This window comes from Topomyia yanbarensis, chromosome 2 (assembly GCF_030247195.1).
Source record: "Topomyia yanbarensis strain Yona2022 chromosome 2, ASM3024719v1, whole genome shotgun sequence".
In the NCBI taxonomy this organism is placed as follows: Eukaryota; Metazoa; Arthropoda; class Insecta; order Diptera; family Culicidae; genus Topomyia; species Topomyia yanbarensis.
This window is the reverse complement of record NC_080671.1, coordinates 225,919,453-225,945,854: the sequence shown is the minus strand read 5'-3', so window position 1 is coordinate 225,945,854 and position 26,402 is coordinate 225,919,453. Positions and strand designations below refer to the sequence as shown.

General features: G+C 40.1%; 1 protein-coding gene and 1 long non-coding RNA gene across 2 annotated transcripts in view; one reads left to right on the top strand and one right to left on the bottom strand.

Moving 5' to 3' along the window:
* Positions 1-835: 835 nt before the first annotated feature.
* Positions 836-26,402, bottom strand: part of LOC131682930 (sodium/hydrogen exchanger 9B2) — a 588,370-nt gene continuing 562,803 nt past the window's right edge. Inside the window, exons 8-9 of the mRNA XM_058964739.1 lie at positions 2,245-2,482; positions 836-2,191 (exon numbers count right to left, since the gene is read on the bottom strand). Coding sequence (XP_058820722.1) covers positions 2,037-2,191; positions 2,245-2,482 — 393 coding nt within the window. The 3' untranslated portion in view covers positions 836-2,036. The remainder of the gene's footprint in view (positions 2,192-2,244; positions 2,483-26,402) is intronic.
* Positions 23,742-25,164, top strand: LOC131682935 (uncharacterized). Its single transcript, XR_009304274.1, has 3 exons — positions 23,742-24,052; positions 24,120-24,196; positions 24,256-25,164. It is a non-coding gene; the product is annotated as an uncharacterized LOC131682935 (long non-coding RNA).

The following is a 26,402-nucleotide window of genomic DNA, read 5'->3' as shown; positions in this document are numbered from 1 at the left end:
GCACATATTTCCGATCAGATAGTGTAAAAATATAGCGATTTCGATCAGTACAACAGAAGTTATTCGCATATGAAAACTGGGAAAATATCTCAACAGAAATTTTTAAAAAGGACCCCCATATTGAAACGTTAGAAGTATTCTACTTCAAAGACAATATTTCTAATCGAAAATTCGTGCTCTTCGTTCGTCGATTTACAAGCGAGCCACGTTTAAATATATGCAAGTCGATTTTCGACAGAACTTTAGGCGAAATAAAGTAATCAATGAATCTGATAATCGTGAGTATGTATTTCAAGATATTTGTGTTAAGCTTCATATGAATAAAGAAAATCTCTGCACTGTTTGAATTACTTTGTTGAATCAAGACCCATTAAAGAGAAAAATGTATCACAATTTACCGAAAATGCCATTTTCCCGCTATTTGATAAATCTACGAATACATATTCTATCTTTTGTGGTTGTACGCACACAAGTAGGTAGAATTGATCTCAAGCTAATTCGGTTCCCCTAATGATCTCGTATTACCACTTAAACACCTTTTTCTCCCACCAATACAAGCAAATGAGTGAACGAGCGTTCCCTAGCGCAAAAATCTTATTTTCCCTAATTCAGCACATTAATTTTGAACTTCTGGTTGGTTTTGACTGTTAGTTGGTCGCCAATTGTTACTTACCGGAAAAGAGGGGTCGCGGTTTATATTGCTCCTAGTCCCTAGTCAAGCTACGGGAACCGTTTGGGGTGGGCTCCGAAAGCTTATTTTCTTGGCTAGCTCGAGCTTCAGATACAGAGGATTCAGAGTCGACTCACTCTGTCCTAATCAGAAGAAAAAACACGGTTTTTTCACTCTCTTCATATATTTATTGCAACTTACAATTTTGTGTGTGAGTGTAGGTTTGTATATATGGCCGGCCGGCGAACGCTGGGACAAAGCGGGAAACGGGCGCGTTGATAGGCGATCACTGCTATTTCTGACGGCTGATCTTCGGCAACAGGTCGGCGATTCAAAGGCACTCTGGCACCTCGTGACTGGATTCAACTACTGGCTGATGAATCGGAAGTCTCAATGGAACCTCGTGGCTAGTTCGGAGTGATTGTGGACACTTTGGACGCGTTTCTAGCGATGATGGTGCCACTATCGACGACGGTTCATTAAAGGGCCACCACGTTCGGAATATAAACCACTCCGATGGCTTTAGGGTCTAATATAATGGGCAAAAGTGATTCGTAGTCAGTCTATCTTAACCCAGTAGCTTCCCTCTCACTTCCAATTTTCCTCTCCCGTTAGTCTTTATTTCCTACTTTCCCATTGTTTCCTAATCCCGAGCGTTTCCTGTTTTCCTAACGAGCGTGTAAATTGTGTTTTGAGTTCGTGTGTTACATACGACCGCTTAATTATTTATTGAGACCATTTAGAAATAATTTACTTATGCTCGCTTAAAATTTTCCTCCTAAATATATTCACTATTCCATAGAATATTCATACAAAAGAAACGATATATACACATTGTCCAAGACGCATAGCTCTTCCTAACTGTTATACGCCAATTTATACATTATGGCATCATTATAAGCTGCGCACGCTCTTATCGAAATGCAGTATAACAAACTCTCTTGCTCGCGTTTTGCTCTTATGGATTGTGCTGGTGTATGGGACAATTGGTCCAAATGATAACATGATCGACTCACCCTTTACAATGACATCGATTTATTAATTATGCTATACCCGCGCCATAGATGTTAGTTGTTTTGCTTGTCTATGCAATAGCAAACTGTTTAATCAAGAATGTAAAATCAAAAATGTTTTTGGAGGAATGTTATAATTAAAGCAAAATCAATAATATACAATACATTTTATGACAAAATTTATGAATCGAGAACTGTGGTATTTGTATAATGATATCTGCAAAATGATTTGATATTCCGTGCGTCAACGTAATATTTGAATGCGATGACTTGTGACTCAAATCTTTAAATAAAGTGCCATTTCAAGAATTATAATTTAAACCAGAGCTCATTAAAAGAAGATAATTCGTAGTCTACTTCGTAACGGTAAAAACAGAGGCTGCTTGCGCGTTGGACAGTGTATTGGCGGCGGTATCTTCATCTGCGATTCCTTCGATATCCTCACGTTCTTCCTCTTCATCGATGATACTGATGTCATGTAATGAAGGACGGTGACTTCTTCGCCAACCTAGAACCATAAATGTTAATTTCGTTGAGAAGATCTAAAATAACCTGATATACCTTCTGGTGGCTCAAGCATTGGTTTGGTTTTCTTTAATAATTTCGTTCCAGTTACGGATATCAATATGGCCCCTAAGGGTGCAGACAATATTATACTCAAAATGCAAACGTTTTTTACTAGCTCTGCATAGTGCCTTTCACCCTCCGAACGATGCTGCGAAGTGACTGCCTTTAAGGGTAATGGTCCTAGAGCAGCCTGAACAGTTGCTTTCGACATCCAAGATATTGCAACAAAAATCTGAAAATTGTGAAAGACTTGAGTTTTCAGGAGTAAATGTGTCATCAACTCCTGTATCCAGGAGTAACGAGTGTTCAATAAAAAATGAGAATGATTTCAATACCTTACTGTAATTAAAGTAAATATCGTAGTTTTTTTGCTCCAAGAGAATTGCTCTCTGGACTCCCAAGAAATGGGTGGCATGTTTCTTTTCGCTCTGGTGCTGAAAATATCACTGCTCTCATACCTTGATTCACCGAACCATCAAGATGGAGGACATGATCTGTCGGAAGAGGACTCGGTACCCCGAGTACACGGACGAGCAGATAGCGATCGTGACATCGCAGTGCTGGTGGATAGCGAAGAACTATTGCGAGACGTCGTTCGTGCTGGACGACCAAAGGTACTATCCGCTCTCGAATACACCCTCCCCCCCCCCCGATAAAATATAAGTTTAAGCATATAAAAATAAAAAATATAAAAAAGCTATGCTGTACTTCATCATAACAGACAGAGCGATTTCAAACCGTGGTTTAAGCCGAGCGGTCTGGTCATCAATCAACGAGTGTACCAGGAGGAGTGCCTTGATAAAATTCTTCTGCCGTTCTTAAACGAGCTTGATGCGGATGGGAAGTACGTCTTCTGGCCGGCGTCTTCCCATTTCGCCAACAAGACGCTGGAGTATATGGAGCAGAAAAACGTACGTGCCGAAAGAAAGGAACCCTATCAACTTTCCCTACCAACTTTCCCCATTGCCGTTCCAGGATTCTTTCGGCTCCTTCAGTGCCCTAGTGTACAAAAATAATTGGTGGGCCAAGGATATGAAGCAGTTGATCACCAGGATCCGGAATTGTATCCAAAAGATGGATGTCAGTGCCATCTAGCGTTTTTGTGAGAGCATAGCGACTAAATTGCGACATACGGCTGACCAGGGCCCCTTCTCCAATATTTATTGACGTTTTTTGAAGAATCAACATTACCCTAGTAACAATTGAGGTTTCATGGTAGTTTCATAGCTACTCATAAAACTTAGATTGCACTTGTAGCATGCTATAAAACTTTAATTGTTACTAGGGTATGCTTTCAAAAAAAATACTGAATTCGTTGAAACTTTTATTTTTGTTTTTAAACTATATGACTAAAAAATTCTCATTTTTTATTGAACACGCGTTATTATAGCAGCCGGAAGCAGTAGTGAATTTTATGTTTGGAAGATTTTGTTTATTTATGGTTGTATAGGGTTGCCATTTTCGTAGGAGTAAGGGAGATAATTTGGGAGGTGGAAAATCAGAGGTATTTTGGCCACCCCATATATTTTGGCCACCCAACCTCTTTTTTATGTTTATACGAATTTACATAAAATTTTGAAAATCTAGAACTAACTGACTCGTAACTGAGTCGTGGGACCTTTATGTTTTTTATACTATGTAAAAATGAAAATTAACTTTCAAAATGCCTGCCTATCGGGTCTTGTTGCCGTAGCTCGCTGCTGCGTGTTGAGATCCTCTTTCTTGGTAGTGAAACATTAGCTGCGTTGACTACCGCACCTTGGCGGTCATTCGGTCCATCTTGTCTCGCGTTTTCGCTCACGTTCATGCCGTCATCGGTACTGCATTCATGATGCTCACGGTTGGATGATCTTATTTGTTTCTTGTACTTACGGGTCGCTGTTGTAAATTCATTTCCATCGGCATTTGATACTTTATAGCTGATGTTGGTGTTTGGTTTGGAGGCATTTGGTGTAATCGTTGTTATTTCGCTATTGGCAACAGTACCATTTAATAATCCATTCGATTTCATACAATTCAATAGCTCGAGATAGATATTTGCTCTGTACATTTTTAATAGTAGTCTAGTAGCTGAAACTGATGTAAGATTTGAAAATCGACTAAATTAGAGCAAATCAGTTGGCCTTCTACACGAAAATAAGCATTCTCTAGTAGAACGACTCGTCATTGCACAGAGGAGTAAATTAATTTAAAACCTGATCAAAATGTATTTACGCACTTCTCCATCGGTAGTAATCGACTGATTTTAGTTTATTTTTGAGTTGCTTACTATCCTCAAATATTGTGAGTTCGATTGAAAAGTTCAGGAGAATCCGAAGCGATTTTTACTCAAAACTGCCATCAAAGTTGTAAAAGAAGACCTGTAGAATCATACTATGTATTTTTAGATCAAATCAATTACCTTAATGTTTACTGAGCATTATAGGCACACATGTATTAAATATAACATAGAAAATTTTCAAGTTCTCCTAAAATTTAAAAAGTTGATTTTCCGGTAGTTTCCGGTTGAATGCAATATATCATATGGAAGACCAGCTCTTTGTTGTTATAATGGCGAAATAAAACCCGCCAAATGTTGCCGATTTCGCATTTAAACCACTTTGAAGATATTAGGAATTTTTCATCAAATTCCATACATTTTCAGGACATAGCGGAATTGTTGCCATAGTCACAGTCGTGATTCGCTGGTTGAGCCAATCCTTTGTCCAACTAACGAATTTGAATCGTTAGTTGGACCGACTGACAGATATCAAAAACTCTCCAAAGGAGATTTTTTACTTTTATTAATTTGTTTATTTGATAAGGCACGTATGCGTTAGCTTAAAGGTGCCATTTTTTCATTGTTTTACATTTTGAATTTCTTAAAACAAAAAAACTTACACATTTCAATATTATTTTGTTTTATATAATGAAACAAAAAAAAAACTTTACAGCTAACTTATATATATACAAGAGGGGATATTATAATATTCATAAGATTAGGGGGACGGGTCATTTTGTGTGTTCTTTGTATAGTAATGCACTTTATGATTTTTAGAAGGGAGATTGTTGGAGTAATTAATTATTAACTAAGCGGAACATTTTACAAGCCTATTAACTAGAAATAACTAGAGGGAGTGGTTCAATTTTATTAAGATTAAGGGGGAATTAATTTAGGCTATTTTATAGCGCGGTACTGTTGGGCTTTTCTTAACGAGATTAAATATTGGTCAAGTAAAACTAGAAGCCCCATTTCTTCATTTCACATAAGTTTTGGGAAGATATTCAAGGGGAGAAGGGGGGATGAAGTCGTACATCTGTGTATCAGAGACATGGGTGAGAGGGTGGACAAGGCTGACAGGGGGGGGGATATAAACTTTCAGTTTCCGGCATCAGGAATCAACGGCCAGGATTACAAATGCGAACGGCTGCATCATGTATTGGGACGCGGGCGGTTTTCCTCGAGCCGGTAGGGGTTCCTCCATACGATTTCGTAGTACGGCTCAGATACGGGTCGGAAATATATCTGGATAGATTTATCAGATAAAGCACTCAGGAGCTCCCGTATTTTCCCCAAAAATACAAGCAGTGCTTTCCATGTTTCATCGAGCGAATAGCGTCAATGAAATTGAGGCTATCCGAAACGATGAAGCAATGGTCTCCGGGTAATGTTTCAATGACTCCAAGGGAATACTGAATGTCAGCTAGTTCTGCGGTGTAAACTGAAGCAGGGTCACTGAGTTTGTAGGAGGCGGTGAACTTGATTGAAAATACCGAAACCAGTGGACCCTTCGAGGTTTGATCCGGCAGTGTAAAACATCTTAGAGCAATCGACTTCTCGGACCAGTTCCGAGCTTAGAATATGATCCAAATGTTCAAGCGCTCTATCAGAGCTCAGAAGGTAAGACATAAGATAACATCCTTGAACAAGTAAACTATTGGGTTGGAGATTTAGTGATTGGTAATAGGTTAGCTGAGACACCCAATATGTATTTCGATCCAACGCAAACGAGCAACATTTGCTTCATAGCACACCGCACCCAAATGTGAACCTAACCCGATCAGAAATACATAACAGGAATATTCCAAAACTATATCTCGCATTGTTACTTGTTATAAATTTATGTTATTTTAACTACTAACGAGACCTAGTTTAAACCACAATATGTTACAAAAATTGTGTTCTGTTATAATCTTGTTATTTCATTCTGATCGGGAATAGCTACCCCACACTCGAGGCATATCCAAACTATTATTCCGTCTCTCGAAATATCCATCCCAGTCAAAAAGGGCAAGTTGCTGGCTAACGGGGGGCTATTTGCCAACTCGGATGCGCTAATTGCCCTTCAATTTGCCAGCAAGTTGCTGGCAACTAGGTGGCTATTTCAAATGCAACATTTGGACGATTTACCGCCGTCATTGTTTTGCCGCTCTACCCGCCCTTAAATCGCCTCCAAATCACCCAGGGAACGCGCCATTTAGTCGCCCTTAATTGCCTAATATGAAAATTACAAAAAATACTTATTTTCGGATCCATTATCTACTTATATAAATTTATCAATATACTAGGTAATCACCACGAAACTATAGGAAGAATCAATGGTGAAATTGGTATTGCATACAAAAACTTACCACAATCTGACTTTGACAAGACTCTTGGTCAGAGATCTTGTTCCACTATACTTACACACGATTCCACAATTTCCCACATTCGTTGGCTAAATGAAAAGCATTAGGCAAACAAAATACAAGCGAGAAAACGCCAATTGTTTAAAACACTATTTTAAGCTTTAGCCAAACATGAACCGCCATGTTTGAAAAAAGCAAAAAAACAGTCCATTTCAGCCGCCAGAAAATTTGGCTAAGTATTGGAATTGCCTTTAAATCGCATTCGCAAATTGCATTTGTTCCTAGGGGCAATTAGCACAGGCGAGTTGAATCAAACGTCAAACTGTTTAAATTCCCTGACCATGTTCGTCCGCATTTTTTTTGACTGGGATACCTGAGCCAGCAATCAGTACACATCATGCAGTGGCGGGCCCATCTGAGCAACAATTGGCTGCTCGGCAAGCGCTTTCGAAAGAGTTACCGGTGTTCACAGGAAATCCATTGGAGTGGCCGTTATTCATTAACTGTAACGAAAATTCGATTGCGTTGCGTGGATTTTTGTTAGCAGAAAATATGGTGTGTTAACAGCTGCAGCGGTCCCTGAATGGAAATGCACTACAAGTTCACCATTGCTCCGTAAAGTTTGCCAACTTTCGAGGGTTCTCTGATGAGTAATACTGAAAAATTCGTTGAAGCTAATTGGTCTTTCATATATGTCACCTTGTAAAGCGCCCGCCTTAGCTAAAGAGTCCGCTTCTTCATTACCTGGAATGACGCAATCCGACGGAACCCAAACTAAGGTAATCTTGTACGATCTTATAGACAAAGCACGCAGGCGCTCCCAGATTTTCACCAGAAAATATGGAATGTGCTTTTTAGGTTTCATTGAACGGAGAGCCTCGATTGAGCTGAGGCTATCCGAAACAATAAAGTAATGATCGGCGGGCAAAGTATCAATGATCCCAAGGGTATACTGAATAGCAGCAAGTTCTGCGACGTAAACTGAAGCAGGATCATTGAGTTTGAATGAGGCGGTGAGGTTTTGATTGAATATACCGAAGCCAGTGGAGCCGTCGAGGCTTGACCCGTCGGTGTAAAACATCTTGTTGCAGTCGACTTCTCGAAATTTACTATGAAAGATGCTTGGGATCACTTGCGGACGTATGTGATCCGGGATTCCAAGGATTTCGTCCTTCATGGATGTGTCAAAGAATACAGTTGAATCAGAAGCATGGAGGAGATTGACATGGTTTGGATAGTATGAAAAAGGATTGATATTTTGAGCCATGTAATCGACATAAATCGGGTTTGAGAATTGAGCTCGACAAGCCTTTCGAAATTTGCAATTACTAACGGGTTCAAGTTATCGCATCGGATCAGCAATCGCTCTGAGAGGTCCCAAAATCGATTTTTCAGCGGAAGAACACCCGCCAGCACTTCTAGACTCATCGTATGTGTCGAGTGCATGCAAGCAATACGCAAACAACAATATTGGATTCGCTCTAGTTTGATGAAATGTATGTTCGCAGCGGAGCGGAAACAGAAACTCCCGTACTGCATTACCGACAATATCGTTGTTTGGTACAGCCTGATCAGGTCTCTTGGGTGGGCACCCCACCATGTTCCGGTTATTGTTCGGAGAAAGTTGATCCTTTGTTGGCATTTCTGTTTCAGATACCTAATGTGACATCCCCAGGTTCCTTCAGAGTCGAACCAGACCCCGATATATTTGAAAGTTGAAACTTGAGCAATAGTTTGACCCATTAATTGAAGCTGTAGTTGCGCTGGTTCACGCTTCCTTGAAAATACGACTAGCTCAGTTTTCTCCGTGGAGAACTCGATACCCAGCTGGAGGGCCCAAGCAGACAAATTGTCCAAGGTATCTTGCAATGGTCCTTGCAGATCGACGGCTTTGGGACCTGTAATAGAGATCACACCGTCATCTGCAAGCTGCCTTAGCGCGCAGGAATTGACAAGACATTCGTCAATGTCATTCACGTAAAAGTTATAGAGAAGAGGGCTTAGACATGAGCCCTGGGGAAGGCCCATGTAACTAATTCGTAATGGCGATAAATCAGCATGCGAAAAATGCATATGTTTTTCAGACAGCAAGTTTAGCAAAAAGTTGTTTAAAGTCGGTGAAAGACCATGTTGGTGCAGCTTCTCTGTTGAGAGCAACCCAAGGCAATCGTTCGTCCCTTTGCCTTTGCGGAAACCACAGTAAGCCATTTGCTTCAACCCAATTGTCGAGGCGAAACAAGATCATTTTCTCGAACAACTTTCGGATACAGGACAGCATCGCAATCAGTTGATACGAGTTGTGGTCGGAGGCTGGTTTTCCTGGTTTTTGAATGGCGATGACCTTCACTTGCCTCCAGTCATGAGGGACAATATTACCCTCAAGAAACTTATTAAATAAATTCAACAAGCATCTCTTGGCAGAGGCTGGCAGATTCTTTAACAAGTTGAATTTGATTCTGTCTGGCCCTGGGGCTTTATTGTTACATGATAAGAGAGAAAGTGAGAACTCTACAATCGAAAACTGTGTTCCGTTCGCGTTATCGTGAGGGGACGCGGCGCGGTAGATCTTTTGTCCCGGGGCGGAATCCGGACAAACCTTCTTGGCAAAATCGAATATCTAACGGTTTGAATATTCCACGCTCTTGGTAGTACTGTTTCGATTTCGTAAGCGCCGGACCGTACTCCAAAGAGTGCTCATCGATGTTTCTCTCGTTAGTCCGTCGACGAACCGGCGCCAGTAGCTACGTTTTTTTGGCTTTCATCAAACTCTTCATGCGTGTTTCAACCATTGCGTACTGTCGGTAGCTAGCTGGTAGTCCGTCGTCCCGGATGGTCTTATACGCAGCGGCCTTCTCCGCTTATATTTCTGAGTACTCTTTGTCCCACCATGGATTGGGAGGACGCCGGCGTGAGTTCGCGTCTGGTACGCGTTTAGTCTGAGCTTGAATCGCGGTATCGAGAATCAAGCCAGCCAGGAACCCGCACTCTTCCCCCGGAGGAAGCTCTTGAGTGCACTCGATTTTGTCGGATATCCCGGACGCGTAGCTCTTCCAATCAATATTTCGTGTGAGGTCATACGAAACATTGATTGTATTCGGTGGCCCTGAACCGTTACCAATATTAATTACGATTGGCAGATGGTTGCTGCCGTGGGGATCAGAGACTACCTCCCACATGCAATCTAACCGCAGCGATGTCGAGCAGAGGGACAGGTCTAAGGTGCTCAGACGCGCTGGAGGGACAGGAATCCGTGTCATTTCACTAATATTCAAAATAGTCATATTGAAGTTGTCGCAAATCTCATGGAGTAGGGTAGATCGATTATCGTCATGAAGGCACCCCATGCCGTGCCGTGGGAGTTGAAATCACCTAAAACTAAAGTGGGAGTTGAAATCGCTGAAAGGAGATGCCATTTCGCAGTGAACTGCATCAAGAAAGTTTTACTGCGTGGAGAAAGCTTATCAAGATGCTTTTAAGGGGGTCAGAAATATTTGAAGTTGTAAGAATACGGTCCACAATGTCAGAGAAATTTATTAAGCCGGCGCTGTTTTCTTTCTCTGGCTGAGATATGGGAACACTTTTGATGTTCCTGGGAGTGCTGGGAACTCCTTTTCTGAGCTCAGGTTACTGAGACCGGGAGCGACTTACTTCGGTTTTGCACCAGTACTTCCTTTAGTAGTTATTTTAGGGGGCCCATGAGCCAACCTTCTGGCTTTTACGACGAAGTTTGGGGGAGGAAATGTTCCACCTTTTTCTATTGCTGCTAGGCACAACAGAAGATGGTCCCTCCTGGGGTTCATCACAGTCGCCTTCGTCAGTAGACAAGTTGGTATAGATGGTCGTAGAGAGGTGGCGTAACTATCTTAAGCATTTCTTCAAAAGATCGCTTAGAGCGTCTCTGAAGGGAACGCTTAAGATTCTCCTCGCGCTGTTTGTACGCGGGACATGAAAGGAGATCATGTGAGTTACCCCCACAGTAGAGACACTTTTCGACATCTCTACCACAGGAATCATCCGCATGATTCCCACCGTATTTCCCACAACGGGCTTAATTGCTACAATGGGATGCTGTGTGTCCCAATTGTTTGCAATTAGTACAGTTAATGATCCGCGGCACAAAGAGGCGAACAGGTAGACGAACCTTGTCAAAGAGGAGGTAGTTGGGTAGAGCAGAACCGGCGAAGGTCACCCGATAAGAGTCTGAGTTGACGTATATTTTCTTGCCATCAGCTGCGACTGATGCTGAATGCAAACGTTTACATTTCAGTATCTTCACTGGCTTAAGCATGGGGTTTTTGAAACAGCCAGTCCCATATTTTAGCAGGTCCTCGCAATTCAGACTCGACTCGGAAACGACCCCACTGACTTCAACCATGCTAGCTGGAATATACACCCTGTACTCCTTCGTAAAGGGCCCGTAGCCAGCAATATCATTTGCCTGAGTCAAACTATTTACAACCACCCGATAAGATTTTGACATTCAGATGCTTTTTAGTTGGACAATGGTCCAGGGAGGAATGTTTCCTTACCACGCCAAGAAGTCTACAAAGCATTTAAATTCAATGACCTCCACTCTAGCCCTCATGACAATTGTCCTTTATTCGGATTATCGCGGTGCTCTTGTCGACTTCTAATATGAGCCAGGTTATAAATACATACGAAAATTTTCGTACAGATTTCATTTCGGAACCATTCATATAATTTTAATTATTCATAGGTACAGTCGTGATTCGCTGGTTGGACACTTTTTAACTGGACCGCTTTTTTGGACCTCCGCTAGTTGGACTAGAGTCTGCGGTATTATAGAGTCCCGTACAGAGGAATGAGCAACACTGCCTAAAGTGACCCTCTTTTCTTTGTTCCTGGTACCCACAGTTTTTGCTGTAACTTTGAGTGACTTTTTCATAATACTATTCCATGTAATTTATTTTACATTGTTACAAAAAGTATAATAAACTGAATACAGTGTCATGTTTAGGCGATTGAAATATTTCGCCATGATATTATTTTTCTCAACACTAATACTTTTCTTGCATGTTCTCCGAAAGAAGAATGTTTGTTTACTTTGCACGATAGGTAGCCATCTGACTGTTTGATAGGTGGATTTGGCTTCACTCTATGCGGGCCTTTATAACATAAACAACGCCTTTGAGTTGGACCATTGTCCAACTAAAAAGCATCTGAGCATCAAAATCTCATGTCAAACGGACTTTGACAATCTATCTAACAATCTTTTAGACTACTAATGTCTTCTTTGGAGAGTTTTTGACATTTGTCAGTCGAACCAACTAGCGTATTAAATAATTATTCGTTAGTTAGACATAGGCTGTGGCTCAACAGTAGATACAGAACACTAGATTAGGATTGTCGCTGGCATCAGTGATAGGAACATCATTGTTTTGATACCGGTAAATACCAGTCAAATGGGCCAAATAGAAAAAAGCAAAAAAAACCTCTATCCTTTTCATAGCGACTAATCATTTTTGTGTGTTATAGCCAGCAAAATAATAGCCATTCGTGGGTGGTGCATTTTCATTAATTAGAATGCACAAATTATCTAAATCTGTATTGAATTTTGATAAGTTTTCATTTTATTGTGCGGCATATACAAACTTTTTCAGTTATTAACAATAAGAGTCGAAAATTTACTCCGAGAAAAATCACTATATTGAATCTATCGATTTCACACATGATTTTTGCAATTGGAAATTTGTTTCATAGCGAATTTCACATAATTTTTCTGTCTGCCTCTCGGTTACCTAAATTTTATGCATGTTTTGAATGCATAAACATCACAACAGAGACGAAAATGAATAATATGCAAACTCTGCATTTTACCAATTTGAACATAAACTAAACAGTTTGTTGTTACAACCAAATTTTTCTGCGTGTACTAAGAGTATAGACCAAAAACTTTTATCAGAGAGACGGGCGGCACCTTGACAGATAAATACCGAAAACAAAACAAACATGTTTCGAAGCGAAAACAATAGTAACATCAGCGACAATCCTAATCTAGTGTTCTGTATCTACTGAATTAATCTCTCAAATTTTACGAAGACCGGTTGAGTATGTTGCGAGTTTGTATTCTGCCCAGTGCGCCAAATCACATGCCAATCCTGCTCTGTCACAGTTGATTACATTTATTGTTCCTATTCCAGGCAGTGAGAGCGAAAGAGATGAATGATTTCAGTTTCTGTTTTTCGGAAGATTATTTGTCTCGTTCTTACATTTTCGGATCAAAGCTAAAACGATTCATTTGCGTTTTTGAATCTCGTTTGGTATATATAGTGTGGTAATTTTTGTCTATGTGGAAATTCCGCAATTTTGTGTTTCAGGTTCAGGATACAGGTTCCAGCGAAGCTGAAAAAGGATCGGCACAGGTAAGATTTTAAAAACTAAACAAGAATGTTTTACATTACCGTCATGTCCTTTTGTGTTATGTTGGACACATTGGCTGCGGTCTCAAAAGGCAGCTGATGCAACCATTCTTGAATTTTACTTTCAAGACAAATAAAGCGGAATCTGTTGTTCTTCTTTGTCTACAGAGAAACACCAGTTTCTCTGTAGACAAAGTTTCGGGGACAAAGGTTCCGGCGAAGGTAAGGTTTTTAAAACTAACCTTGAGAATGTGTTTTTGTTCAATTGATTTACAGTAGTTGTAATCAGAAATGCCGAATAATTCTAGCCAAACACGTCAAAAAGTCCTAATTATAAATGATGGTTTCTCCTTATTTACTTTCTCTTTGTAAAGAGCGGCCGATCGCTTATATGTTTGTTCCTTAACTCTAAACATAATATGTTAGTCGAAATGAGAATCTTTCGATATACTCTGAAACAATATTGGAATGTTTTATAATGAAGTTTTATAATCGAAAAAGAAAGTAAAGGCAGGCTCTCATTTGCTCTTAGAACCAGTTGACATGTTTGTCTAGAATTGTGTAGCATCTTTTCAGTTAGTTACAGTGGAAAATATAGTTTCTATAAATTGTTAAGTTTATTGGCGTTGACGAGAACCTGGTAGTGAAAACTATTTTTCAGATTAAGGTGAAAGGTTACAGGATCGGCTGCGGCGCTTTGTCGAATTTTTAAAACTTTCACGTAAAAGATATCAACAATCCCTCTCGCATAAAGTTGCGTAAGGAATTAAGCTATTTTTGGTATAACTAAAATTTTAAAATTTTGATGATTAATCACGGCTAGCATTTTCTAGTTCGAACCAAAATATCTCAGATATTTTATTCAAAAGTACCCCATATTATTGCGTACGATTTTAGCTTGCTTTGTGTAGAATTTTTCGTTCGCTTACATTACGTAGCTACGATGCTTCGTTTGCGAGTTATTCATATTTTAGTAAACTTGATGAAATACCCATATTTGAAGCCACATTTCTACCAAATGCCGTATGTCCATTCTAACTTCAGTGAAAATGAATACAAATCGCACGCGCATGCATGATGTCGGTTTTGTGCCAGATCGGACTAAGCGATATTACACTGCTACAGAGAAAAACGTGTACAAAGATTGAATCTTTGCATTCTTTACGGTATTAGTCGCAATGGATTTATTCCATAATTCATGCTAATGATAATATTTTTCAAATCTGGCGCAATTGAAATGTAGTTGAAGAAGAAATTCTTGATTCAATCCTATCATCATCTCATCTTTTGAGATTTTGCTACTTAGTCCGGTCTAACTTTACACCGATCATATAGCGCAATGGCGAAACAGGTAAGAAATCACAAATGTCGGTTAGCCGCATGTTACCGCATGGTTGTTTATGCAGAGCCACGTGTTTCCCCATTGATGATTTCTATAGTCTGACTGTTGATTTGAATATTTCAATTAGAATTTTCGCTAACTTGTATATATAAAGCTACAGTTATGATATGTCAATAACATAACCAGTCATAAATTGTATCTAACCATACAGGAAAGTATGTGAATAAATACTGATAGAATTATTTAAATTCTTTCTTATATGTTATTATAGTGACTAAACTGCCTGGGTATTCAATAATAATAATTGCCATAAAAAATAATTGCTATTTTCGCAAAAAAATTTATTTTCTTTTTATTTAACTGTGAATTACTCAAAGAAGTACGATTTTTTAAATATTTTCATTCATGGATATTGAAATATGATCAATTACGAAAGTAATGAGCGATTATTCAGTGCAATCGAAATAAAAATATAGAAGTTATGAGTATTTTTGTAAAACATACAATTCTTCAGAGTTTTGCCTTTCTCATACAGAAAGGTTATGCAATCAGTCGCAATTGCGACTTTTTAACCAAGGCGCGCAACGTCGAATTTCTTATATCATTCAACGCAGTGCGTCGAGATCGGAAAATGTCTTGTAACGTATTTCAGAATTTTAGGTAATCTGTCATCAAAACCTAGTTAGTTTCATTTTAACGTGTGCTGAAATAATTCCAGCATGAAACATTTCGAAAAGCCGCCACACAACTTGAGCTTTATATAATTGTTTAGGTGTGGTATGAACATGAAGTTCAGCCAGTCACCGCATGGTGGCGGGTGAACATACACAAAAGGTATCGAAGTATATAGCCGCCATACCAAAGAACTTTACTGCCTTCGCATGGGCGCGGACATGTTCCGAATTAAACCGCCAAATCGGTACAATAGACCGAGGTTTCGTGGTTTGAAACCATTTCACACTCGTCCACTTCGCAAAAGAATCGGCTGGAGAACAGAAGTTCGCTAAAAGTTTCCTCAAGTGATTTCAAGTGATGGTGTTTGAATTAAAATAAGTTCAAGGTAATTTTTGAATTTTAAGTTAAAGGAGAGTGAGTTGTAACAAAGTAATTTTAATTTGTCCATATAGATTTAAATTTTCGGTGTTACTAAAACACTTCTAAAGTGAATTCTGTTCTGGTGTTTCGGAAAGATTTGAGTACAAAGGTAATTTTTGGATATTTTAGTTTTTGAACATTTAATTAATTTGCGTTCGCGTTGAACAGCAGCGCTCGTCCAACGAGCGTTTTGTACGGGCTGGATTTTGCTGGTATTTTGTGCTCGTGTGCCGCGCTAAGGCCCGCCGTCTCGGTAGTCAAACGGAGTTGGTGGTTTCCGTTATCACGTTTGCGAAGTTGTCCGAGAGCCAACAATCCGAAGTAGCAGTTCATTTCATCGTGGGGGATCGGTACGGAATCTTAGTACGTGAGGTCCTTCCAGGGTACGTTGTCTGTTGCGGAGGTTTCTGCTCTCGTCGACCAAACCGGAAGTCTTCCGTCCAGCCGAACCACACTCCGCACCTTTAATTCGGCCAGACGCACACGAGCCGCCGTAGTCGACCACACTTCGTCGACTTTGAGTCAGTGCAGTGGATCCACATCCGTGCGGCGGCGACCATCGCTAATTCGTCGTCATCGTTCCCGCCACAAAAAACCTGCGCAGGTATGTTCGTTAAGTTTTCATGGCCATGTTGACATTTTGCCCGCCCTCGTATAAACTATTGTCCGATCCGAACGTTTTGAATTAGCTAAAGTGGTATGAAAATACAAGTTTAAATTTACGTTTTTTTGAGTTTCCGTTACGTTATGAACAGAATCCTTTAAGGAACTCACTCTTGTTTCCGTTTCGTTTTCTCCACTTTGGTTTTCCGAAATTTTGTTCTCGATTCGACGGTTTTCAGGTTGTGGAAGAGTGTGAAATTTAAATTGCGAATTTAGTCGATGGCGAAGGTAACACGGTGAACATAAGACAGTTGGTTCTGATATTTTGGTGTAGCTAAAGTGGACCGTTCGAGCGAATACCCTGAGGAACGATTTCATGCTTTAGTAGCATAGTCGGGCAAGCTAACACGACTGGTGGTCTCTCGTTAACCGCGAGAGTGGCGCATAAACCACCGAGTTTGAGATTTCTCTAATCTCTCGTACGAAAACGGTTACATTGGCGCCCAACGCAAAAAGTTTTTAGATTTTGCTGTTTGGAAATTTTTAGCGCAAATTTTGGTTGATTGACAACCAAAATTAATTTAAATTATCTTTCTTGTTGCGGGTGGAGATTTGGTTCACAACCAAAATTTTTTTCGCTTATATTTTCTTTCTTTGTATATAGACTTATTTGAACTGAATTTGCTTAAGTTGAAATTATACAACATTGAATTTGTATATATTTTTTACTTTTCTTAGATATATAGTTTAGCTGTAAAGTTTTTTTTTTGGTTTTGGGTTTGATATTTTGGTTTGGGTTTTGAATTTTTAATCGGCAAAATGGTTAGGTGGTACATTTTACCAAATCCAGATCATTTGGAAGATGATGAATTAGATTTCGAAATCGCTTTGCGTCAGTTATCGGTTGATGAAAAGGCAAAAGCAGATGATAAGAAAAGAGAGTTGCGAAGAGTTTATAAAGAGGAGAGAAAGGAGCCAAGAAGGTACAATTCGAGTATAACGATTGAGGAAGAGATTACTGAAGTTGAAGAGAAAGTTGTACTGGTTAAAAGGAGATTAAGAAAACAATTTGATCAAGCGGACATTTCGCGACTTCGGCACTATCTCATACGAGTAGCGTCAGCTGAAGCAACAAATGAAGAGCAGATTAGGTTGAAAGAAGACTATTGCAAGAATGTGGAAGGGATTATACGCGCGTGTGACCAGAGGGTAACATACGATTCAGAGTATTCAGTAGAAGAAACAGATCAGGAGCAGCGCGGTGCAAAATCGTTGAATTGGCGTGAAATCGGTACTGATACGGAGCGAAAAAGTGACCAATCGACAAAGAAAGTCGTTGATAGGAAAGGAGCGATTCCAAAACGAAATTCAGGGGAACAATCGGAAACATCTGATATGCAAGAAAAATTTTCGAAACTCGAGACAGGGCATAGAATCAAAGGTAGTAAGCCAGAACGATTTGGGGTAAATAAATCGCAAGGGCTTGATCGTAGGTCCCGTGGGAATAAACGAGATAGCAGGGAACGTTTCGGATGCAATAAAATGCGTTCAGCAGTAGATTTTTCGTCGTCAGACGAGAGGTTTCGGGTCAGACATAATCAGGAACGGACACGGGGGTCCGATTATAAAAGTGAAGGGGAAGAATCCGGATCTAGTTACAGGTTTTCGGAAAACGCGCGTCACAGTAAGATAAAAATAGAACGAAGACACTACCATAACAGGCACAAATCTTCGTCGTCGGGTGAAAGTAGTGATCGGGAAATAGATCGGGGAAACTATCGTGACCAGTACAGGGCACCAGCGTCGAGTAGAGGTAGAGAGCGGAACGAAGAACAAAGACATCGCCGTAGCAGGTATAGACCTTCGTCGTCGGACAGCTACAGAAACACGCGGCGCGAATACCATCGGAATGGACGTTCGAAAGTAGAGAATTGGGACATATGTTTCTCTGGAGACAATCGGTCGATGCAAGTGGAGGATTTTTTAAATCGTGTTAAAAAATTAGCTAGACACGAAAGAGTAGATGAGGAGGAACTGTTAAATAGAATTCACTATAAGCTAAAGGGAGAAGCCAACGATTGGTGGTTTACGCGCGAACATCTTTGTACTTCGTGGAGAAGATTTGAAAGCGAAATTCGATTCAGGTTCGGCAACCCCAATCGCGATCGTGGCATTCGGAGTCAACTGAGGGAGTTGAAACAGAAGAAGGGAGAGACTTTCGTAGCATTTGTGACTGAGATTGAAAAGCTCAACCAATGTTTGAAAAAACCTCATTCTTCGCGAACAATTTTTGAAATTGTGTGGGAAAATATGCGGCCCCATTATAGGTCGAAATTAGCCACAATTAGGGTGCGCCATTTAGACCAGTTGTTGGACCTAAATCATCGAATAGATGCCAACGACCCGAATTTGTATCGTTCAAGCTACGGCTCCAGGAACGAGGTTCATGCGGTGGATGCACAAAACTGTTCTGACGATGAGTATTCATCACCAGAGGAAGTTATGGTAAACGTGGTTCAACGTAAGCCGAGGGAAAGTAATGAGTTACGTAATAAAGGCCCTTCTAAGACAGTACAACACCCTGAAAATATAGCAGGAGCATGTTGGAATTGTCAAAAACCAGGGCATATTTGGCGTATGTGTACAGAGCCGAAAAAAGTGTTCTGCTACGCTTGTGGCAATCTTGGGAGGACTACGAGAACGTGTGAACGTAATCACCCAGCACCATCACCGCAATTTAGTCAACGGCAACGTTTAAACTAACTGCGGGGTGTTCAACAAGGAACCAATGCACCTCGCTACCTAAAACGGTTCCAAACGTGAAAGAAGCAATGATGATTAAAGTCAATCCAAATGTCTGTCCAAAAGTTCGTGTCTCAGTTCTGGGAACCGAATTTATAGCCTTGTTAGACTCGGGTGCTAGCATAAGTGTGTTGAATTCAACGAAGCTGTTGGAAACACACGGCTTAAAGTTATTTAAGGCTAACGTGACCATAAACACAGCTGATGATACAGAACATAAGTGTCTTGGTTATGCAAATATCCCATATTTATTTCCAGGCGTAACCAAAGTTATACCTACTATTATAGTACCACAACTTTCAAAGCCCCTAATTCTAGGGATGGATTTCTGGAACGCATTCCAAATCCGTCCAGTCATGACAGGAAATGAAGGAGTAACAGACCTGGATATGGTAGGCATAGAAGGGCAACCATTGCTAAAGTTACTCGCGACTGAACACTGTTCAGAGCAAACCTTCACGGAAGAAGAGATTCGTCTCGAAATATGCTCGTTAGAGCTAACAGAACAAGAGGAAAAGTTATGGCATCGAGCTGAACCCGAAGAGGATGATTCTCTCGATGTTCCGTCATTAGAACTCCCAAGCAATCCTGAGGAAATCATTGATTCCATTGAAACGGAACATGACCTTACGGCAGAAGAGAGAAAACAACTATTGGACACTATCAAGTGTTTCCCGTTGACCAGTGAATCGAAATTAGGGAGAACGACGCTAATCGAACACGAAATTGAGGTGATCGAGGGAGGTAGAATGCGGGACTTGCCTATGTATCGGTATTCGCCGGGAATGTGGGAGAAAATTGATCAGGAGTTGGAGCGATATGAGCAGTTAGATGTCATTGAGGAATGTACGAGCGAGTTTGCCAGTCCTTTGGTTCCCGTCAAGAAACCAAATGGCAAAATTAGGGTATGTTTGGATTCGCGTCGAATAAACTCCGTTACTAAAAAAGACGCTTATCCAATGCGTAACATGAATGAAATCTTTCACAGATTGCAAAAAGCTAAATATTTTAGCATCATCGACCTTAAAGATGCCTATTTCCAAGTTCCTCTGAAGGAAAGCTCCAGGAACTTCACAGCTTTCCGAACTCCAAAAGGATTGTATCGGTTTAAGGTAGTCCCATTTGGACTTAAAAATGCTCCATTTACCATGAGCAGGCTTATGAATAAAGCTATTGGCTTTGATTTGGAACCCTATATATTTATCTATCTAGATGACATAGTGGTAGCCACTGAAACTTTGGTGGAACACTTTCGTCTTCTAAAAGAAGTAGCAGTTCGGTTGCAAAAAGCTGGATTAACCATTTCGGTTGAAAAAAGCCGGTTTTGTAGAAAACAGGTTCGGTATTTGGGTTATTTACTTACTGAAAATGGCCTGGCCATTGACAGTGGCAAACTGGAACCGATTCTAAACTATTCTCGTCCAAAAACAATTCGTGATGTTAGACGTTTAATGGGGTTAATGGGATTTTACCAAAAATTCATTAAGAATTACAGTCACGTGACAGCCCCAATAACAGACCTGTTAAAAAAATCTAAAAGGTTCAAATGGACCGAAGAAGCGGAGAATGCACTGAGCGAATTGAAATCGGTGCTAACGTCTTCTCCGGTACTCGCAAATCCACGATACGATCAGCCATTTATAATTGAGACTGATGCGTCTCAACTTGCAGTTGGTGCTGCACTGCTACAAGAGTTTCCAGAAGGTAAAAGAATAATAGGGTATTTTAGCAAAAAGCTATCGAGCACACAGCGCAAGTACGCGGCGACTGAGAAAGAATGTCTAGCAGTTCTTCTTGCGATTGAAAATTTTAGACACTACATAGAAGGTACTACCTTCACGGTTATTACCGATGCCAAAAGCATAACGTGGTTGTTCTCGATAACGGCGGCTAACGGAAACTCGCGTTTACTTCGTTGGGCCTTGAAACTCCAGTCGTATGACTTTTCCATTCAGTACAGGAAAGGCAAAGATAACATTCTTGCTGACTGTTTATCTAGAATTGAGACAATCCAGATAACTGATAAAGATTACGCTGAATTACGCGAGAAAATAGGGCAAGGCACTGACAAATATATAGATTTTAAAATAATAGGATCAAAAATTTTCAAATACGTCCAGGACGCCGAAAAAGTTCAAGACAAGCGCTTCCTTTGGAAATATTATCCACCGGTTGACGAACGGTTGGAATTGATTAAAGCAAACCACGAACCTGCACACTTGGGTTATGAGAAAACGCTTGCAAAACTGAAAGAAAGATTCTTTTGGCCTAAAATGGCCTTCGATGCAAAGAGTTTTTGCAAGTCCTGTTTGGCATGCAAAACTTCAAAAAGTACTAACATCAATGCAACTCCACCTATGGGTTCGCAGAAGAAACACTGTGACCATCCTTGGCAATTTATAACACTGGATTATTTAGGGCCATTCCCAGCATCGGGAAAAGGGAGAAACACTTGTCTACTAGTGGTGACAGACGTGTTAACAAAATTTGTTTTAGCACAACCTTTTAGGCAAGCAACTGCCAGTTCTTTGGTGCAATTCCTAGAACAATCCATATTTTTGTTGTTCGGAGTACCAGAAATTGTTCTAACGGACAACGGTAGCCAATTTACTTCAAAAGTGTTTGGCGACCTGTTAATGCACTATGGAATCACCCACTGGTTAACACCAGCCTATCACCCTCAGGTGAATAACTCTGAAAGGGTGAATAGAGTTATAACCGCAGCAATTAGGGCGACTATCAAAGAAAACCACAAAACATGGGCAGAAAATATTCAAAATATTGCTAATGCCATAAGGAATTCAGTCCATGGTTCCACAAAATACTCGCCGTACTTTTTAACATTCGGACGAAATATGATATCGGATGGACGAGAATATGTAACGATAAAAAGCACACAAGATTCTACACAAGGGCACACTATTTCCGACGAAGAAAGAGACAAACTCTATGCCCAAGTTAGAAAAAACTTAAAAGAAGCCTACCAGAAACAGGCAAAATATTACAACTTACGGTCGAATGCAAAAGCACCAACCTACCAAGTCGGGGAAAAGGTTTTGAAGAAAAGTACCTTTCTGTCCGATAAGGGGAAAGATTTTTGCGCCAAATTGGCCCCAAAATACATGGAGGCTAAAGTGAAAACTGTTCTAGGCGACAGCTATGAGCTAGAAAGTCTTGTAGGAAAACCAATAGGTATTTTCCATGCCTCATTTCTTAAGAAATTTTAGTCGAGAAGAAAGAAGTCAAGCTATGAAACCTCTTCGGAGTGACCAAGTTAAAAAAGTAAAATAACATAAAAATACCTTCGGGGAAAACAAGATCGCTAGCTCATGCCAAAAAAAATCTCATTGAGAATGATATTGAGTGAAGCGAATAACAAAGTAGACTACTCTGACACAGTACCAAAAAAAAGCAAGATGGGAAAAGCATTACAAAAAACATTGCTCAAAATGTACTTCCTAGCAAACAGAGTTAATCTCCTACTGGGTTAGTGAACAAGCATAAATTCTATCGTATACAAACTAGAGCTACTTAAATATATGTTAGTATGTTAAAATAAATCATTATTTTTACGCATCCGACGGGAAAAGGGCGTAGATTTTTTTTTTAATAAAGTCACCGTTCCTAGAAAAAAAAGAGAAAATTAGAAGAAAAAAAACACAATATAACAATTTTTCGGATTCAATGGCAGTTCCTACAAAAAAGGCAAATATATTAGAAAAAAAAGAAATAAAAAAATTATAATTTGTTGGTACTCTCCTGTCATCAAATGGTCAAAGATGTTGCTCCGGGTGGTGGCGAAGGGTTCGACTCCCCACTATCACAATTGGGGGCTCAGCCGCGAATCCCAGATGAAATGTATCTAGAAAGAAAGAAAATAGTGATTAGTGTACGTTTTTGGCAGGTGCATTACCTGAACTTACCAGATTTGTCCAATTATTTCGAGAGCTATGTGGAAACACAGGCTCATTGTACAATGTTTTCTTCGTTTGACAATTGACGAAAGCTTTCACGGTTCTGTCAGATTCTGGCAGGGTTGCCGTTTATGCAAGTTTTTTTGGTCGATGCTATAAATTATAGCGCAAGTTTTCTATGAAATATTTCAAAATAGGGTTTGATGCAGTAGATAACAAGTCGCTGTGGTTTGATTTTAAATTTGTTCATTTACATTGAAGAGCTAATAAATCAATTAGAGAGTCAATAATAATGTTGATAATGTTGATTTAAGGCAAATTTTAAAGTTTTTGGTGGAAAATTACTAATTGTCAGATGAAATTCTGATGCTGAAAATTCTACAAATAACTAGTTTTACGTTCCGTTACACCGTTTTTAGTAGAAATCTATCGATAGGTTGGATAAATTCCAATAAATAGATACATAGATTCAGCTTGCATAAATGGGTAGCTCGGTTAGGTTTGTTAGATCAACAAAAGCGTAATTTGCTTATTGATTTTTTAGATCTCAATCTTTTTAGAAATGTATCTGTAGGGTTATGAAAATTTGATCAATTTTTCCATTGATCAAATTTTCATAAATTTGAGTGGAGTGATGTAACGTATTTCAGAATTTTAGGTAATCTGTCATCAAAACCTAGTTAGTTTCATTTTAACGTGTGCTGAAATAATTCCAGCATGAAACATTTCGAAAAGCCGCCACACAACTTGAGCTTTATATAATTGTTTAGGTGTGGTATGAACATGAAGTTCAGCCAGTCACCGCATGGTGGCGGGTGAACATACACAAAAGGTATCGAAGTATATAGCCGCCATACCAAAGAACTTTACCGCCTTCGCATGGGCGCGGACATGTTCCGAATTAAACCGCCAAATCGGTACAATAGACCGAGGTTTCGTGGTTTGAAACCATTTCACACTCGTCCACTTCGCAAAAGAATCGGCTGGAGAACAGAAGTTCGCTAAAAGTTTCCTCAAGTGATTTCAAGTGATGGTGTTTGAATTAAAATAAGTTCAAGGTAATTTTTGAATTTTAAGTTAAAGGAGAGTGAGTTGTAACAAAGTAATTTTAATTTGTCCATATAGATTTAAATTTTCGGTGTTACTAAAACACTTCTAAAGTGAATTCTGTTCTGGTGTTTCGGAAAGATTTGAGTACAAAGGTAATTTTTGGATATTTTAGTTTTTGAACATTTAATTAATTTGCGTTCGCGTTGGACAGCAGCGCTCGTCCAACGAGCGTTTTGTACGGGCTGGATTTTGCTGGTATTTTGTGCTCGTGTGCCGCGCTAAGGCCCGCCGTCTCGGTAGTCAAACGGAGTTGGTGGTTTCCGTTATCACGTTTGCGAAGTTGTCCGAGAGCCAACAATCCGAAGTAGCAGTTCATTTCATCGTGGGGGATCGGTACGGAATCTTAGTACGTGAGGTCCTTCCAGGGTACGTTGTCTGTTGCGGAGGTTTCTGCTCTCGTCGACCAAACCGGAAGTCTTCCGTCCAGCCGAACCACACTCCGCACCTTTAATTCGGCCAGACGCACACGAGCCGCCGTAGTCGACCACACTTCGTCGACTTTGAGTCAGTGCAGTGGATCCACATCCGTGCGGCGGCGACCATCGCTAATTCGTCGTCATCGTTCCCGCCACAAAAAACCTGCGCAGGTATGTTCGTTAAGTTTTCATGGCCATGTTGACATTTTGCCCGCCCTCGTATAAACTATTGTCCGATCCGAACGTTTTGAATTAGCTAAAGTGGTATGAAAATACAAGTTTAAATTTACGTTTTTTTGAGTTTCCGTTACGTTATGAACAGAATCCTTTAAGGAACTCACTCTTGTTTCCGTTTCGTTTTCTCCACTTTGGTTTTCCGAAATTTTGTTCTCGATTCGACGGTTTTCAGGTTGTGGAAGAGTGTGAAATTTAAATTGCGAATTTAGTCGATGGCGAAGGTAACACGGTGAACATAAGACAGTTGGTTCTGATATTTTGGTGTAGCTAAAGTGGACCGTTCGAGCGAATACCCTGAGGAACGATTTCATGCTTTAGTAGCATAGTCGGGCAAGCTAACACGACTGGTGGTCTCTCGTTAACCGCGAGAGTGGCGCATAAACCACCGAGTTTGAGATTCCTCTAATCTCTCGTACGAACGTTACAGTCTATGTGTGTGTATGTATGTATGTATGTATGTATGTATGTATGTGTGCATGTGTCAAACAATCTCACCGATTTTATTAAGAGATTGCGGGACCGATTTGTACAAATTGTCTCAAAGGAAAGGTACTACACATGGGTCGCTATTGATTTTATTATTGATCCGATTTCCTGTTCCGGAGTTACGGATTGAAGAGTACGATCACACAGCAAAATCCCATATAAACTGATACCACCATGATGTCCAAATGAAGCAATACATATTAAAATGCGTGCATTACTTGGATTTGCGTGTCTAGATCATTGATGATCCATCGAAGTCGCTTTGGTATTGGCCAGCTATGAGGGTTCTTGATGCCCCCGGGGAACTTGCCAAGTCCCTAAGTTAATATCATACCTATGTATCAGAGAATTCTTTACCGATTTTTACAAACTTGGTCTCAAATGAAAGGTATAACGGCTGCTATTGAATTTCTAAGCGATCCGACTTCCGGTTCCGGAATTACACGTAGTACTAACCCACAGCAAAGCCCGATTTCGACGTATACGGCGATGAATGTAAAAAGGTTAAAAAAAATCCAAAATGTGACAACAACTGCCTGGATTTGTAGCTCTAGGTCACTAACCATAATTTAAAGTCTCATAGGCCACATTGGCCATCATCGATGGTTCCGGAAGTCCCGGCGAAAGTATCCAAATTCAGAATTAAAGGCCATTTCTCAGTGATCACTGGACCGACTTGACCAAACTTAGTCTCAAATGAACGGTGTTGCGTCCCCAAAAACTTTTTTAAAATTTTATTTCTATCCGCCTTCTGATTACGACTTCGATGGGTCATCAATGATCTAGACACGCAAATCCAAACAATGTTGCACACATTTTAATATTGCTTCATTTGGACATCATGGTGGTACCAGTTTATATGGGAATTTGCTGTGTGATAGTACTCTTCAACCCGTAACTCCGGAACCGGAAATCGGATCAATAATAAAATCAATAGCGACCCATGCGTCGTACCTTTCCTTGTACAAATCCAGCCATCTCTGAGAAAAATCAGTGAGATTATTTGACACATGCACACGTGTATACATACATACATACATACACACACATAGACATTTTCCGACCTCGACGAACTGCGTCGAATGGTATAAGAGATTCGACGTTGCGCGCCTTAGTTAAAAGGTCGAAATTCCGACCGATTGCATAACCTTTCTATGTG